The sequence below is a fragment of the Dromiciops gliroides genome, chromosome 1 (genome assembly GCF_019393635.1).
Source record: "Dromiciops gliroides isolate mDroGli1 chromosome 1, mDroGli1.pri, whole genome shotgun sequence".
Taxonomy (NCBI): Eukaryota; Metazoa; Chordata; class Mammalia; order Microbiotheria; family Microbiotheriidae; genus Dromiciops; species Dromiciops gliroides.
The window spans coordinates 613,835,220-613,854,368 of NC_057861.1; the positions used below are offsets into that span (position 1 = coordinate 613,835,220).

General features: G+C 39.6%; 1 protein-coding gene across 1 annotated transcript in view; it reads left to right on the forward strand.

The window, feature by feature from the left end:
* Positions 1-467: 467 nt before the first annotated feature.
* The window catches only part of COL15A1 (collagen type XV alpha 1 chain), a 223,946-nt gene continuing 205,264 nt past the window's right edge, over positions 468-19,149 (forward strand). Inside the window, exons 1-2 of the mRNA XM_043975517.1 lie at positions 468-610; positions 700-782. Of these exons, the coding sequence (XP_043831452.1) occupies positions 600-610; positions 700-782 (94 nt within the window). The 5' untranslated portion in view covers positions 468-599. The remainder of the gene's footprint in view (positions 611-699; positions 783-19,149) is intronic.

Genomic DNA, 19,149 nt, shown 5'->3' on the forward strand with positions numbered 1-19,149 from the left:
GTCTATGTTGCTCTTCCTATTTAGACTTAGAGAATTTTGTCGCTGGCTTTGATCTTTGCATATCCCATACAGACTGAAGTATACAAAAGTTATAGCTGGGCAAAATTTATTTTTAAAGCTTAACTGTAAAACTCTGGCATGCCACACAGTGTTACATAATGCTGCCTATATACAAGAAGGATGTCGAAGGTCATATTTTATTGGAAAGGGGAGTGAAGGTGTCAACGGAGGAAAAAGGGTGTGGTGAGACTATATGTAACACACCATATCCTGCCTATGGTGAGAACATGGGGAAAAGGTAAGAAGAAAGTACATTTCAGTTAATAAGGTGGGAGAGACAGTTAAGGAGTTCAGGGCGGTGGTCTGAAAGGCAAGGCTGGAAGGAATCAGATTTCAGAGTTGAAGCACTGATTGCAATGAGTCACTGAAGAGCCAGAGACCCTGAGAGCTGCCTTTGTTTCATTCTCCTCCCGATGCAGACAGAGAGACAGCGGATTTCAACTTGTAGCGACTTTTTTCCTCTCTCTCTCTTCTCTAAGTGCAATCTCATGCAACCAAAGAGTCTGTTCACTTAGACTCTCTCAGCAAACTTCTCGAAAATGCTTGCAAGGTACAAGTTCTATTTTTATTCTTTCTCCTAAAGCAGCTTGTCACATACTTTCCATCTTAACCTATTCCTTCTCCTTGACAAACTTTTAGGCAGAACTGGGGGTCCTGGGGTTTGTCTGTCCTGCTCTGGCAAGCACTGACTTCTGCTGGTATCCTCGCTCAGAACACAGAAGGTAAGAAATCTTACCCCCACTGCACCCAGCCCCTAGTCATTTTCAGATAAAAACCAAGGGAAATTAACGCTGTCCCAAACAGCAGGATGATGATTGTAGAGAATCTAACTGTACTTGCTAACCGCTGTTCCTTGAGGAGTTTGGTAAAAGTTACAGGCTGCAACTGCTCTTCATTCCTGAACATAAATGGAGGAGAAAGTGATCTCTCTACATAAGACAACTTATGAAATGATTCACCGGCAGATCCCAATGTAACATAGAAGTGTACTTCCAGTTTGTGAAGTACACTGAGGCTTACAAAATACACTGATGAAGAGAAGCAGGCAGGAGAGAAGAAGCTATAGTAAGGACTGATGAAGATGGATGCTTGGAATGTTACAGTAGAGTTGGGTGGGGTATTGTGTGTGTGTATGCCCTGTTCCAAACTGATGCTCCAAATGAGTATGACTACTGAATGCCATTAGATGATCTCAGTGGGTAAAATGGAAAGAAATAAAACTAAAATAAATCTGTGGGGAAAAATTTCCCTTTCCACATGCGAAATATTTTCCTTTTTTATAATGCCCACAGTGCAGGCTTTGGTTTTTTGGGAATGCCTTACCTATGGACACATCTCTAAGAGGCAATGTGTTTTAATTCAAGGGGGGGATAATTCTGGTACTCTATTATCTGAATAATTGTTAAGAAACCTTTCTAATAGTTAACTGCGTCCTGAGGTTCGGGTCACTATTAGAGATATGGTAAAGGGAATTCATAGCTCAGGCAGAAGCTGGACAAGATTACCCCTGAGAGAGGACCTTTTTGACTCTTGAGCTTTGGGGAATTTTTGCCAATGAGTAGGTCAAATAATACTATTTATCAGAGGAGTTCAGACAGGTTTCTACAATACAAACTCATTTTAGAATATCCTAAAGTAATTCTCTCTCTAGAGTAGGCAGCAACCTCAATGGGAACTGGTGGGTTTTGAGATTAGGGGTATCATCAGATACTCTTACAATGGAATAACTGCATTTGGAGTCTCCAGCAGACCAGGAAAGGTAAGGGATGATTACTACAGGGTGTGAAGGAAGGGGATACAAGAGAATAACAAGTCCTCTGAAAGAAGCTTCCAGAGTGGTAATGGGGAGGAGGGGTTCTTGTGTATGAATCTATTATAAAGTAGATAATTTATAATGACAGTTCATTCCATTTTGGATAGCTTGAGGACAGTTTCCCTAATGATTCATTTGTGAATAGAATGTGGAGTTATTCTATCCTGAGGACAAAATGGTACAGTGAAAAGTACACTAGTCAAAGGACCTGGGTTCATATCCCACCTCTTAACACTGCATGAACCTGGATAAGTAACTAAAACTCCCTGGGCATCTGTTTCTTCCTTTTAAAAATGAGAAAAGACCAAAAAAACTCCAGGCATTTAGAATTTTTACCAAAAAAAAAAATCATGTAATTTATCAAGCCTATGAATCTGTTTTCCCTATTCAAGACTCATTCATTCATTCATTTATCCACTTAACAAACATTTACTATTCCTAGCCCAGTGCTAGATGCTTTAGGGGACTCAGAGGTTTATAAGACATGATACCTACCTTCCAGGAAACAGGGATTGAGATGGGACCTATCATTTTGTTGATAAAGGGAATTCCCAAATGAGGAAAGTCTCTCTACCTAGATAGAGAAGCACTTTTTATGGAACTCAGAGTCTTAGGGAATTGTCTGTGGCTCTTAGAGGTTGTGTCTTTCCTGGGATCTCTCAGATGTTAAGGGTCAGAACCTGGGTCATTCTGACTCTGAGGTCAGCTCTCTTTCTGCTATGCCATGATGCCTTTCTCTAGGAGATAAGACCTGTAAAATAACTATAATACAAGGTTTCCTAAATCACATGATGTTTTTTGTAAAAACTAAATGCTTGAATTTTTTGGATTTTTCTCAAAATGTTTCAGGACTAATACCTTTTTAAAAATTTCATTGTGCAATCTTGTCTGAATCATTGTTGGGTTTTTTTTGGAAAAGAAACTGGAGTGATTTGCCATTTTCCCTCCAGTTCATTTTACAGGTGAAGAAACTGAGACAAACAGGGTTAAATGACTTTCCTAGGGTCACATAGCTAGTAGGTATCTCAGGTCAGATTTGAACTCAGGTCTTCTTGGTTCCAGGCCCAGTGCTCTATCCACTGTATCACCTAGCTGCCCCTTTTCTTCTATAGGGTCTTTATAATATCCTCGTCTTCTTAAACTTGGAAACTTCTAATTTTTAAGGATTTCAGATCTCCAGAAGCCAACTCAATTCTGTCCCTCACTCACACAGCCTGTAGGTATTGTTAATATTTTGCTGTGTTCATCACTGACCATTGCCACTTCCCTATCCCATGCTCTGTCACAATTACCTGGAAACTGATGTCCTTTGAAGTTGGTGTACCATACCACTAACTTGAATCCCTTTTAAGATGCTGGCCCCTAGCTCAGAGTCTTTCTCTCTACCTCTTCCCTTAAAATCATATGTGAAGATTTCGATATCTATATTATTAATCTTTCTAGGAAACTGATCCTCACAATTTCTTGAATGCCTTAATTACTGAGACTTCTAATTCCTACCGACCAGGATGGTCATACCTAATTCTTTCCATCGTTCAAAAACATTTCATCTCCAAGACCCGAAGTTTCTCTCCCTAACCACAGTCACTTATCTATTCACTTCTTCTATACTAGTTCTTCACCCTCATTTTGAACTTCCTTGAGTGTTATTTGATGGGACTAAATAGGCTTTCATAAACAAATTACAAGACAGTCAATGTTGAAGGCAATGGGCCTTTTATTTCATATCTTTTAGAGAAGATCCAGAAAGGGGAGTTCATATTGCTTAAAGGTAGACACCTAAGGAAGTGAGAGGGAGGGACAACAAAGCAGACACACTAGAGTGGCCCAATGAGCTCCTTATTTTCAGGCCAGGACTGACATCTCCAATCTTTGGCAGATGGGCAATCTCCCTTACATTGAAGACCTATGTTCACATCTCCAAAGTGTTTCTGGGAAGAGAGAGAAGGCACACAGCCTCAATGCTCAATATCTTGCTTTCTCCTTAGCCAGTCTTGACTCTGAATAGTCTTTCCAATAATGTTATCTCCTCCAGCCTTAAACCCTTTCTCCTCTTGACATTTGAATATGTCTGATGGCTGTTCAAAATGTTCTCTTCTCCACTCTAACTCTATCTTTCTGCCTTTGCCTGATAGACCACCTCCCCTCTTACTTTTCCAAGAAGGTTTAAGCTCTTCCATATGAGCTCCTTTACTTCCTCCAAATTTTCTGCTATCTTTACCCATCCTCCCTTTCCTATATTCTCAGAGGAAGAGGTGACCTACATTCTTTCCAAGGATAGTTCCTCTGTATTCTCAGTCCCATTTCTCCCCCTGACTCAGTCAGTCTGTCTCTGTCTCTCTCTTTCTCTCTCTCCTTCCCTCCCTCCCTCCCTCCTTCATTCTGTCTTCCTTAAGCCCTCCTCTCCCTTCTTCCTTTAATTCAGACTACGAATAAGCCTGGGCTTTCCCCATTCTAAAAAAAATCCTCCATTAACCCCACTACTTCCTAAAGCTATTGTCCTGCATCCGTCTTCTCCTTTCCTGCCAAACTTCTAGAATAAACAGTCCAAACTTGCTGGCTCTACTACCTTATTCCTCTACCTGTTGCAATTTGACTTCTTTCTCAACTACTCTAAGAAGACATAGCTCTTTTCAAAGACAATAATGTCTTCTTGATGGATAAACCCACATGGCTCTTTTTTATTATTCCTATGGGTTGAATAGTAGACATGGAGGTAGCCTGGTATAGAGGAAAGAATAGTAAACTTAGCATCAAATGCTGGGGGTTAGATCCTAGTTCTACCACTTACTAGCCATGATCAGTTGGACAAATTGTTTAATATCCTGAGTCTGTTTCCTTGGGCTCAAGTAAAAGAATGTATGCAAAGTGTCTACTAAATCATGAAGCACTATTCAAATGTGAGTCATTATTGTCATACTTCTCCTTCTTTATGTCTCTGTAACATTTGACCTTGTTGAAAACTTTATGCTTCTTAACAGTGTCCCCTCTCTTTGCTTACATGCTTCTAGTCACATGATTCTTCACTTCCCTCTCTGACTACTGCCTCTGTTTTCTTTGCTTGTTTCCCATTCTCCTCCTTCTCCTAAAACATGAATCTCCCCTCCCATCTCCTCCTTTCATTTCTTCTCTTTTCCTCTCCCCTCTTTTTCTTCCTTTCCTTCATTTTCTCTCCTCTCCCCATTTCTATACTTTCTCCCTTGGTTATCTCATCAATTTCCAAGGAGTCAATTATCACCTTTGCAGATGATTTCCAAATTTATATCTCTACCCATCTCTCCTCTAAGGTACAGTCCATTAGTTCTTACTCCTTACTAATTATTTTCTCTTGGATTCCAAATGTCAAGTGACACCATAAATTTGATATGTCCATAACTGAACTACTTGTTTTTCCCTTAAAACCTGACAATCCCCCTTAACTTCTGTTTCTATTAATGGATGCTTCAAACTTTCAGTCATCTGATCTCTCTGTCTCCCTCTGTCTCCATCTCTCTTTGTTTCTGTCTCTTTGTCTCTGACTGTCTCTCTCCCCTACCATCTCTCCCTCTGTCTCTGTCTTTCTCTGTTTCTGTCACACTCACACACACACACACACACACACACACACACACACACACACACACACCCCTCCAATCTGTTGCCATACCTCACCAATTCAGCCTTACCAGTCTCAATCTTTCCACTCCTATTAGAACAATTCTTAATTCAGGCCCTCATCTTTTATTGGAAAGCCTATTTCTGTAATATCCCATCAGGTTGTCCAGCCTCTGGGTTATCCCTTCTCTAATTTATCCTTCATGTCATTTGCTATGCAGTAGACCTGAGTTTGACTTCTGGATCTGCTACTTACTGCTGTGTGATCTTGGGAAAGTCAAAATTTCTGAGTCTAGCTTTCCTCATCTATGAAATAAATGTGTTGGACTGAATGACCATTGAGGTCTCTTCCAGCTCAAAGACTACGATTCTATAAATACACCATTTAGAATATATTGCTCCAGGGGGCAGCTAGGTGGCACAGTGGTTAAAGCACGGGCCCTGGGTTCAGGAGAACCTCACTTCAAATCTGGTCTCAGACATGATACTTACTAGCTGTGTCACCCTGGGCAAGTCACTTAACCCTCACTGCCTCCTCCTCCCCAAATTGCTTCTTTCAGTGATTCCTTGTTACCTAATGAGAAAATTACAGAGTACTGAAGCTGGCATTTGAGATCCTTCACAACTTTTTTTTCATCCTTTTAAAAATTTTTTTGGTGGGGCAATGAGGGTTAAGTGACTTGCCCAAGGTCATACAGCTACTAAGTGTCAAGTGTCTGAGGCCGGATTTGAACTCAGGTCCTCCTGAATCCAGGGCCAGTGCTTTATCCACTGCACCACCTAGCTGCCCCTTTCTATCCTTTTCTAACCTACATTTCACCCACTCTAGATTCCTTTCCATAACCCATTCTTTCCCTCCCCACTTCTATCCTCAATACCCCAAATCAACTCTTCTCAGTCTCTTTTGATGTTTCTCCTGTTCTTTAATGCCCAATTCAAGTGATACATTCTTTTAAAAGCTTTTCCTGACTATCCTGGATCAAAGTGGGGTTTCCTATTATCTAATTTCTCATAGCACTTTGCCCAGACAGCTCCTTCATACTTATCTCTCTTTTGGTATCTTAATATAATAATGCCATTCTATCTTCCCCATGAAATTGTGAGTTACTTGGGATTGGGTTTATTGTCATATCTTTTATCTTCCTTTAAGATATAGCTTAATAACCGTCTTTTGGATGAAGCCTTTCCCGATCTTTTTAGTACTTGTCCCCTCCCTCCCAAACTACCTTGCAATCAACTTCTTTGAAATTGTTTGAATTTATTCTCTTCATGTTTATGCTATATATAATTTTCTCCTCCACTTTGCAATTTTAGGAGGGAAGTTTCTTGTGAGTGTGGCATTGTTTTATTCTTTGTACTTGTATTCCCAAAGCCTAGCATGTGGCACACAAAAGATACTTAATAAATGCATGTTGATTAATTGATTGATTTTATTCCCAATACTTAGCCACTATTTTTTGAATAGTAGATGTTTGAGAAATATTTCCTGAAGTTGGAAAATAGAAAACATCTGACTGTTTCTAGTGATGGGCAATTTTGTGACAGTCAAGCCTCTTTTCCATAGGACACAGTTGAACTTTGTATATAACAGTCATTTTATATTTGCCACAGAATCTGAAAAGAAATGGCTGTGAATGTCAAGGAGTTTTCTTAAGATGTAAATGTTTAAATTTAGATACTACTTAGAGATTCAGAGGTAAGTCTGTAGCACACCTATGATCTAAAGGTTCAACGTTCAAAACAACCTTTTGAGGAACCTCTACATAAGCCTTACATCTATCAAAAGGCACCTTTGCCTTCCTTCCAAGCTGAAGATGAGCCATGCTTTTGGACTATAAGCCCATTTTATAGAAAAGGGTTTTTTTTTGTCATTTGTGATATTAGCAGATGAGTTGCCTCAGAGTTCTATTTTGGGAACTTCTGACTTGTGTAATACTAGGGTCCAGGTCACTTTGGGAGAATTCTCAGTTCTTTCATTTCTAGTCCTCACTTGGAAAATCTTGGCAAATCATTATGTTACACCATCCCATATGCTCTTACCATCTCCCCTTGCAATTGCACAGTTCACAATGTGAAAGAAAGGTAGTTTTATTGAAATCTTGAAAGAAAGAAAATAAAACAAATGCCTAACAGAACCCCTGGAAAACAGACTCCCCCTTTCTGTACAAACAACTCTCACCTCCAGGTCTTTATTGATTCTCAGTCATAGGATTATTATTCCGAGGAGTCGGGTAGTTCATCTTCCAGCATGCTGTTCCCCCTTTCCAGATGTTGTTGGGGTGAGGCACCTCCTGTAACACCTTTCTGGCTCCTCTCTAAATCCAGAGCATCAAGTGCTTCTTTCCATTGTGGGCATCCATCGTTGTTCAACCAATCTTCTTTATTTGTTGGGTGAAGTGTTTGCCATCACAGAAGAGAAGGCCTCCAGATTTATACCATCTGTGAAGAGATATAGTTCTTTGTCCATTATAGCCTAGCATTGTCTCATTAGAACTAAGGATCTTTTTATTGGAACTAGTGGTCCTTTGTATCACATGTGCTAATTTTTGAACTCACAAAAGCTTCCCTAGGGAACAAAAATTTGTTGCTCTACAACTTCAGGAAAGTCCTTGTCAGCAACTCCACATTCAGGTATGGTGACTCCAAACACTGAGGTCCTTTCTTCCTCTGACATCTGGCAAAGTGTTCACTTCCTGTTCTGAGGAAGCATACTCCACTTGTTTGGGAACTGATAAGATGCTCCAATTTCCCCATTATATATATATATATATATATATATATATATATATATATATATATATATATATATATATATATAATTGGTACCCTTTTGCTTTTACAAGGAATTAAATTTCAAATATAGCTATCCCTTTAGTTCTATCCCAGCATCAAGCCTTTACATGTAACAAATATTCAAAAGAAAAAAAATAGCTCAGCAAAAATCAACCAATAAACCCACAGAGACAGCACCTATAACATTCCATGGCTATAATACATTTCTCTTAGGAAAGGAAGCCCTTTTTTTCATCTCTTCCCCGGGGCCAAGTTTGGTCATTATAATTATACGGGGATCAGTTTCATTTTATTTATCTTTCTGCTTGAATTATTGCAGTCATTGTGTGCTTATTGTTTTACTGGTTCTGCTTACTTCACTCTGAATCAGTTTGTTTAAATCTTCCCATGTTTCTCTCAAACTAGGTATCTTTCTTAGATAATGAAGAATCTCCTATAGGCAATTAAATGGGACTATTTAACTCATTCAGAGCTGTTACTATTAACCAGTTGACCCTAAGGGTGGAGGAGGTGGGAAAATGTGCACTCTTAAGTTCTTCAGCATGTACATCTTTAGGAGATACCACAAAATTTGGATGAAGGGGAGGATGAAAAAGAGAGAGAATGGTCCCAGCAGTGGCTAAAAGTACAGAAGTAAGGTGTGGTAGCTGAGCAAAGTGATTGAATACAAACCTTGAGGTTGTGAGAAGTTGAGGGACCAATATCTTTAGCAAGCTGAGATCACTCATTTGGGCTAGACAGCTTCAGGAAGCTCCAAATTGGCATGTATCCCTAAGACTCATGTCTCAAATCCTGCACTCAGTTTCCTCATGATTATATGGTACCATGTGTAAATTATGATACCAAATGATGATTGACAAATGTTTGGTCTTTGTTACTCAACAGAGAAGTGGCTGCTTTTCTTCTCTCAAACAAACACGATGAACTAGTTAATATTCCACATAAAAAACCTCTTTCAGTGAAGCTTTTTCATATGCCACATACTTTAAAATTTAATTTCAGGTTTAAATGCCTTGAGTGGGTGGCTCTCTTTCATGTTTAATTTTCCCCATCCTTCAGGATATGAGCTACTGGTTTGAGAAGCAAAATTATTTTGATTCATCTGAGGTTTCCAATTGTACACTGGCATTTAATGATAATTTAAATCCCCTTTTCTCTCTGTCTTGTATGAAGCTTTCTAAGAATCTTAGAAGGCACAATTGAGGATCGCTTTGAAGAAGTTGTATTGGTAGTTTTTTTGTGATGGTTTTTAGCTAATTTACTTTTGCCTGTACCACAAAAGCTGCAATGCTTTCTTATGTTATAGAGACCATTTAAAAGTCTTTGAGACTATTCCAATGGCCTTTAAATTCCAGCAGGTCCTACCAAACTGAAAAGACTTTGAGTAGGGCATCTGTTGATAGGTTGTCTGAGGACCAGGAAAGCTAAAAGAAGTAATGAGATGTAGTGGTTAGCATGTTTCAGGGTCTTGTTGGGTCCATGTCAGGAAAACTTAGATTCAAGTCACTGTTCTTCATTTTACTAGCCTTTTAACTTTTGAAGTTAAAAATCCCTTCCCCTCTGAAATTCTGAGCCTTAGTTGCTTCATCTCTAAACTAAGGTTAATGATACCTGCACTGACTATTGTACCTTAGAGGGTTTTTGTGAGGCTCGAAGGAGGTAGTGGGCAGCAAGCACTTTGCAAACTTTAAGGCATTACCTAAATATATTTGGAAAGGTTCACCAACAGGTGATGATTGGGTTTGGCCAGAGAAACTCGTGAAGGCTATTTCCCAAGGCATGATATTCAATAATTCCCAATGTATCCAAAGAAATCCTGAATTCTTGAAGTTCTGAAACACTTCTGTTTGGTGTATGGTCAGTTTTCAATTTGTTCAGTTCTTTCAGTTGTGTCCAACTCTTTGTGACCCCATTTGGGGTTTTCTTGGCAAAGATACTGGAGTGGCTTGCCATTTTCTCCTCCAGCTCATTTTATAGATGATGCGCTGAGGCAAACAGGGTTTAGTGACCTGCCCAGGGTCACACAACTATTAAGTGTCTGAGGCCATATTTGGACTCAGGAAGATGAGTATTCCTGACTCCAGTCCTAGCACTCCATTCACTGTGCCACTTAGATAATTTCCAATTAGCCATATGTTAATTATCCACTTTGTGTATAATCTGCAGAAAATATTAAATCCCAGGCTGGTTTGCCTCCCAGCCATTTTCTGGACTATTTTCTCTGTCTGTCAGCCAGGATACATTTGCTCAGGGAATGCAAACTGCCCAAGTATTAGTCCAAGTCAAACATAATTAGGAAGCTAAGTCCAGTTTTTAAAAAATCACATGTTATATTCCAATCCTATTAGAAATTACTTTGGGGGGCGGCTAGGTGGTGCAGTGGATAGAGCACCGGCCCTGGAGTCAGGAGTACCTGAGTTCAAATCCGGCTGCAGACACTTAACACTTACTAGCTGTGTGACCCTGGGCAAGTCACTTAACCCCAATTGCCTCACTAAAAAAAAAACCACAATTAAATAATGTTAAATTGTACTTCAATCTAAACTAAATGAAACACTTGGTGTTCTTTAGGTGCCTTTGCCCATGTTGGCTGCCATGCTTGAAATGTTATTTTTTCTCACCTGTACCTCATGGGATCCTTATCTTCTTTTAAGGCCTGTCTCAAGTGCCACTTCTTCCAAGAGACCTATAGTATTCCCCCCATGCCCACGCCAGTTACTAGTGACCTCCCCCAATTTACTTTGTACTGATTTTGAACACATCTGAATATACTTATATACGTTTACATAATTTCTTCTTCAATAGAATAAGAAGGTCAATGGGGGCAGAGGTTGTTCTATTTTTGTCTTTGTATCTACAGTATATAGCAGTGTCTGGCATGTATTAGGTGCCTAATAAATTTTGTGTGTGTGTGTGTGTGTGTGTGTGTGTGTGTGTGTGTGTGTGTGTGTTTAGGGCAATGGAGTTTAAGTGACTTGCCCAGAGTCACACAGCTAGTAAGTGTCTGAGGCTGGGTTTGAACTCAGGTCCTCCTGAATCCAAGGCTAGTGCCTTATCCACTGCGCCACCTAGCTGCCCCCTTAATAAATTTTTGCTACATGAATGAACGTTTGAATGTCTAGACCTAAAAAAAGTTGTCATTAATGGTCCAATGATAAGTTGAAAGGACGTCTTCAATGGAGAGTCCTAAGGATCTATGATTTTCAACATTTTTTCAGTGATGTGGCTAAAGTTGTAGATGACATCGATTGCCCAATTTGTAGATGACAAAGCTTGGGGGGGATTACTTACATATTAATTTAAGTAGATGGGGGTGCAGTGGGCAGAGCGCTAGGCCTGGAGTCGGGAAGACTCAAATTCCAACCTAACTGCAGACACATACTAGCTGTGTAACCCTGGGCAAATCATTTATCGTGTTTGCCTCAGTTTCCTAAATGTAATAACTACAAATACCTTCCAGGGTTATCATAAGGATCAAGTGAGATTATATTTCTAAAGCAGTTAGGATAGTGTCTGACATATACTAAATGAAAAATAAATGCCAGCTATGATGATGACAATAATGATGCTGAAGTGGAGGAGGATATAATCTTGGACCTGGATCCAAAAAGTTTTTACCAGGCTAGAACAATGGCTTAAATGAAATGAGATGAAACTTAATAAGAACAAATATAAAGTTCTACATTTGGGTTCCTAAAATAAACTTCATAAATACAGGGAGTAGTTCCTATGGAAAAAGAACTGAGGGCCTTAGTGGACTGCTAGCTCAGTATGAATCAACACAGTGACACAGCCATCAGAGAAGTTAATAATATTCTAGGCTATAATGAGAGAGGCGTAATATCCAGCATGAGGGAATCAATGATTCCACTATGTTTTAAATTCTGCTTTTGGAGAGATCCAGATAAACTGGACTGCATCCAGGAGAAATTTGTGTCTCATCAGGATAATGAAAGCACTTGCCATCTGAAGATCATTCAAAAAATCTAGAGATATTTACTCTGGAGAACAGAAGAGTTGGGGAGAAGGGACTTGATGACCCTGTTCAAGAAATTCTGGAAGGGCTATCACATGGATGAGATTTTAGATTTGTTGTTGGACCCAGAGGAGGGAACTGGGGGTTATAGAGACAGATTTGGGCCTCATGTTAGAAAACTCTTCCTAACAATTCCATTTGAGTAGAATAGGAATGGGATGCTTTGGAAAGAATGGGTTGTAATTCATTAAAGGTTTTCAAGTGAAGGATGGATGACCACTTATTGTAGGTGTTGCAGATGGGAGTCTTGGTCAGGTATCAGTTGAACCAGATGGCCTTTGAGGTCTCTTATAGTCCTTCCTGTCTCTGATTCATCAGGGGCTTGATCTATGTTTTACTAAAGCCAAAGATGTAGTTTTACTTTCTGATTTGTGTATAGAATTATATCCATTTACAGTGGGTCCATCTGACCATGCCTTTCAGACTATGCCACTAAGTTCATTGCTCCATGTACTTGGACGCTCCAGGGTTATTTTAGAATGCCCTTATCCATGTACTCCATTGGGAAAACCACAAAACAAATATTGTAGGAGAGCAGTGATTCTCAGTAACATGTGCCCAAGACACAAGTCCCCAAGTGAGCAGTTTCAGTTTTCTTTGATTTTTATAAATGAATTCTGGCATTAATGACAAAGAAGCCTGATGCCAGAGAGGATTTAGAATCCGAGTTATGTGACTGAGGTTGCTGGCTCCTGGGCAGGATAAATCTCATGGGCAATGCTTTCTATTATATCCCTTTCTTTGGTCAGCCTGATTCCTGTGGTTTCATATTAAATGAAAAAGGATTTCTATATTCATTGTTAGTCAATGCAAATTCACTTAAATAACTAGTAATGCAATTTCTAAGCACGACCACCCTAACAAATGTCATGTAGCTCTTTGTTTTGAGACATTCCGATGTACTTACCATCTAATGTGGGCTACAGTTAGCTGTGTGTGTGTTTTATTCCCTTCTCCCCCCGTCCCCCTGAGCTCAACCTCCCCCTAGAGTGAATAGGAACAACATATTATCTTTTTTTTTTCTTGTCTGGTATTTAAGGGTGTAGTATAGGGAATTCCTCGCTGAATAAATTCTCTACCTATATACATCAGCAACTTATTCATCAACTTATAGTTTTAAGAGAATTACATAAGGGGGTACAGCTCTGTGGTGCAGTGGATAAAGCACTGGCCCTGGATTCAGGAGGACCTGAGTTCAAACCTGGCCTCAGACACTTGACACTAACCCTCACTGCCCCACCAAAAAAAAAAAAAAACAAGAAAAGGTAGGCTAAACAGGAAAGGAGATTGAGAAAGAGTTGTCAGAAAGAGAGGAGAGAAAATAATGGTGTGGCCAAGGCAAGAGAAAGTTGTGAGGTCTATATGGTCAAATGCTGCAGAAGAGGGTGGGAACAAGTAAGTCATTTATTTGGTGATCAGGAGGCCATTACTGACCTTTTAGGGGTCAAAATGTGACATGCAGAAATGAACACAATGCACTAGTGTGGATTAACTATGGATTAACAAAGTACAATGGAACTGTCACCTTCCTCATTCCCTCTGGATACTACCTTCTCTCATTATAACTCTAAAACTGAATTAGCAGCTCCATTATACTTCTGACTCAGATTAAGCTTTCAGTCCACTGGAACTTCTAATTATTTTTCACATGAACTTCCTTCAAGCCATATCTACCCTGTCCTAGACTAGTGTAGTCATTTGTTTTTGTTTTTAATCTGAATGGAGAACTTCATATTTATCTCAATTAAATTTTATCTTATTAGCTTCCACCTGGCTGTCAAGATCATATTGGATCATGATTCTATTATCTCATGTAACAGCTTCCTTCTAGCTTCATGTCCTCTGTAAATTTGATAAACAAGCCAGTATGACTTCACCCAAATCATTGATAAAATGTGGGAAATGTCCAAGGGGAGAACTCAGAATGCTCCACTAAGTCTCTATAGTGGAGTCTCTGTTCTTTACCCATATACTTTCAGTTCAACAAAGATGTGAGTCAACAAATATTTTATCAAGCACCTACTCTGTATGACATACTGTGCTAAGTGTTGAGAATACAAAAACAACAATGAAATAATCCCTGACCCCAGGGAGCTTACATTCTACTACTGGTGGAAAGATAAATGTGTACAAAAGCAAATAAGTAAGTGGATGGATGGATGGATGAATGAGGAATGAGGAAATAGATAAATTCCATATGATATAACACCAAATAATTTCAAGATAAAGAGTGTTAAGGACTAGGGGAAGGAGTGAAAGCTAATTCCATTTCATTCCCTTTGGGTCAAGCTCTGTTCTCTGAAGCCAAGCAGATTCTTGGGATCAATTGTATATATTTCCTGCCCACAGTAAAAAGGAATATTTCCCCCCAAATTACCTCTTTTCAGGAGGATTAGGAAAGATAACTCTATTATTCAGCAGTAACCAGGTGAGTCAATCCATATTCATACCCTGGATAATTTAAAATAGTTCAATGATGCTTTGACTCCATGGATTCCCATAACTCTTTTAAAGCCTCATCTCACAATGCTGTTAAGTAGGCAGTACATGTCTTATTTCCATTTAAGTGATGAAGAAACTGAGGCACAAAGAGATTAAATGACTTGGTCATGGTGTGGGAGTCAAGATTTGAATCCAGGTCTTCTGATTCCAAGTTCAGCTCTCATACCATCACATCATGATGACTTCCAGACTATACGAATATGAAGAGCAACTGGCTATTTTTTTTTCATTTCTCAAAATGAACTCAATTGTCTAGAAAGTATGGTCAGTACTGTCAGAGGCATGCTCTGAAAAATCCAATTATCCTTTACAGTTAGCCTTGGTGCCAACAGTCCATTCCCAAAAGGAATATTTGTATATTTTCAAATTGGATTTCATTCTAAATTAAACAAGAGATAGCATATTTGAAAATATGGCTTTGGGGTGTTAGCTGCTGCAGACACTGTTACCATCAAGTTCATTCTGATGTCCTAACTGTTGGGCTGCATTCAGAATACAAAGCAGACTCAATTTGCTTTTACACCACACCACTGAGTAGGCTAGTCTGTATCAGTGATGGAAAATTTGGTAACAGGTGTAGAACAAATTTCTGAAGTCTTTTGTTTCTCTCCAGCCTTCAGTCAACTAGGCATAAACAATAATTTTGGACTTCTGCAAACAACATATTTGCTAAATGACTTAATTTATAGTCTCGTCTTTTGTCCCTCAAAATTTGTCACACTCAAATGCATGAGCGGCGGCTGTTGCTGGCTTTTGTGAAGAACAAATTTTGCCTCAGCATCTTGCAAGTTGAGATCGCATGACCTCATTTCACACTTTTCTGTCTATCTTGTGTCTTGGCAGCCCCAACACATGCACATCTGTTTGGATATCTTGAGGCTCATTCACAAGATTTGTTCTGGGCATACCTGCCAAATTATAAGAGATTTAGGAAAAGTATGTCCCTTTCAGTTGCCAAAATGACCACTTTCACATTGCATTCCTAGTCTAAACTCAGCTCCTTTTCATTCCTGATGAGGGGATTTGGGGATAATGTAACAGGCAATGCCATGAAATTAAATTCTAGGCCTCCAAACAAAACTTTGAAAAGGATTCCCCCTATCCACTGCTGACCATGGGAATGCTATTGCATTTGACCTTGTGTGGAGTGGGGTGGGAGGAATTATAGGGAAGAATAGGGAAAGGACCTTTCTATCTTATTGTTTTTAAGCAATACAAAGACTGCTTGGGCAATTGCTACAACTAAGATAACAGGGAATAATACAGAAATTCTCATCAACAAGAATTTGTTGAACTTTATATGATGGTGCTAAGTGATACAAAAAAATAGTCCTTGTTCTCAGTGGCAATAGCATTTATTATTATTACCATGGATTCATAAGTCTGGAGCTGAAGCACACCAGAGGTCATTTATTCCAAGGTCCCTATTTTACAGATGAGGAAACTGAGACCCATGGAGGTGGAGTGGCTTGTTCAAGGTTATAAAAGTAAACATGGGAGGTAGGATTTGAACTTAGTTTCCTTGACTTCAGAACCAATGTTCTTTCTACTGCACTATACTGTCTGCTTAGTTAAAGGGGGAAAATGGTATATATGTAGAACTATTAGCAGACATTGCGGGGCAATGAGGGTTAAGTGACTTGCCCAGGGTCACACAGCTAGTAAGTGTCAAATATCTGAGGCCAGATTTGAACTCAGGTCCTCCTGAATCCAGGGCCGGTGCTTTATCTACTGCACCACCTAGCTGCCCCCTCAGCTCCACATCTTATCCTATCCCTAAACAAGATAGAATGCATTGGCATTCCCATGGTCAACAGTTTGGGGATCCAGAATTTAATGTCATGACATTGCCTGTTAAATATTTCCCAATCCCCTCATCAGCAGTGAAGAAGAACTGAACTTGGATTAAATATGATGCAAAACAACACCTAACATTTATATGGCATTTTAAATTTTTTCAGTCCAACAGTGAGAGGTAGGACAGACAAGCATTATGACCCCATTGTACTCATAAGAAGAATGAGGCTCACATAGGGTTAAGAGACTTGCCCAAGGCCATTCAACTGGTAAGTGGCAAGGACTTAAAACTATTGCTATTTCCAGTATACCTTAAGACAGGTTGAGGAAGGAGAGATCAGTGTGGTTTTCAATAGCCTCCTGTGGAGGAAAGCTGTCCTGGGAGGTGGGGCATGTAGGGTTTAGATTCATAGACAGAATTAGCAAAGGAAATAGCAGAAAGGACCCTTACCCAAGAGAGTTATTATCCAAATGTCATGGGATATCTCTTTGGATCATTCTATCTAGCAGCAAATTAAGCAACTACTCCATAAATTCAGGCAATGTAAATAAGCAATCAAAAAGACTCAGACTACAAATTCAGTTCTCCCCCCCCATCCCAATTTGTGGCATGGACACAAGATTGACAAATTGAAGAATCTAAAGGATGACAACAGGATAATATAGGAAGTGTCCAAACTTGGGCTTTAGGAAGAAACTAGGAATGTTTAGCTCAGAGAATAGAAGGCTTAAAGGAGATAGAACTGTCTTCACATATTTGAAGGGCTTACATTTGCAAAAGCAATTAGACATGCATTTTTTTTCATATGGAGAAACTAGGACCAGTGGGTGAACTTTACAAGGTGACAAGAACTTGACTGAAAACAAAGAAGTTTCTTTTCGTTTTCATTTTTGTTTTCTTTTAATAATTAGATCTATCTTTACTAGGTAATGAGTGCCTCGGTCCTGGAAACGTCCAAAAACAAACTGGATGACCAGTTTTAGGCATATTGCAAAGGGAAATTCTGCATGGGGAAAGGGGAGTTGTAACAGATGGTGTCTAAGATCCCTAATAATTCTGGGGTTTTGTGATGATTTTCTTCCAAAATCATTGTGAGGGATATATGACTTTACTATTTGCTTTGACTGTTCTTAAGACAGTAAAAGCCTACCTGGGATAAGAATGGTCAGGTCCATTCCTCCCCTGACTCGGGAATGTTGGAGGCATTAAGCATTAAAGCATTAAGCAGACTCTCATACTCTCCTACTGGCTTAGCATAGACGAGGAAGGATTAGCATTTCGTAACCACACTCATGCAAAAATCTGTAATGTGGTGGTGGCATTGCAGCCATGTTTTGTTTTTTTCCAGGCTCCACGTCCAAGTAGAGCAGGGAGTGCCTGGGACTCACCCACGGCTAGGGCAAGGTGGAATCACCAGGGTGTGCACGCATCTGACAGCTCAGATGTGGCAATACTTTCCATCCAGACGGTTACTGGACTCCTTCATGCTGAGCACAAGTCGCTCCAAGAGGAAGTTGGTTGCTCTGAGGTTGCATAAGTTGGTGCATTTGCCTAGCATCACTCCTTCTGGCTCAGGCATCGCCCCTTCTGGTGGAGATGATAAGACTCCACCAGGCTTAACATATTCAGCAACACATGATGTCCTTGTGAACTTGTCAAGTTCACGTGCCTCTAAGGGCAAAACTTATTGCTAGGGATTGTTTTAAGCAGTAAGGGGGAAATTCTGCCTATTTTATTATTATAGGATCATAGGTTTAGAGTGGTAGAGAAGGGAAATCTTAGAGACTAGGGAGTCTAACCCCCTCGTTTTATGGATAAGGAAACAGGCCCAGAGAGGTTATTTAACATGCTTAAAGTCATGAAGCTATGTCAGAGCCAAGATTCAGATCCAAGTTCTCTGACTCAGAATTTTGTCTTCTTTATACTATACTAAACTTCATATAATAATAATAATAATAATAATAGGAGTAGCTAAGTAGCACAATGCATTGAATACCAGACCTAGAGTCTGTAAAATCTAAGTTCAAATCTGGCTCCTGACTCTAACTGGCTATGGGACCCTGGGTAAGTCACTTAGCCTCTGCTTACCTCAGTTTCCTCATCTATAAAAATGGCAATAATCTTAATAACACCTCCCTTCCAGAGTTGTTGTGAGAATAAAGTGAGAGAATGTAAGGTGCTTAGCACAGTGCCTGACACATAGCAAGCACTATATAAATGTTAGCTATTATTAGTAGTTCTTATTTATAATAATAATAGTCATTGTATCAACAGTACATTTCAACATTTCTTAAAGAGCTAGCACTATTATTTTAAAACTCCCATTTAGGGGCAGCTAGGTGGTACAGTGGTTAGAACACTGGCCCTGGAGTCAGGAGGACCTGAGTTCAAATATGCCCTCAGACACTTGACAATTACTAGCTGTGTGACCCTGGGCAAGTCACTTAACCCCAATTGCCTCAACCAAAACACACACACACACACACACACACACACACACACACACACACCCTCCCATTTATCTAGTTTTTTAAAGTTCACAAAATACATTCC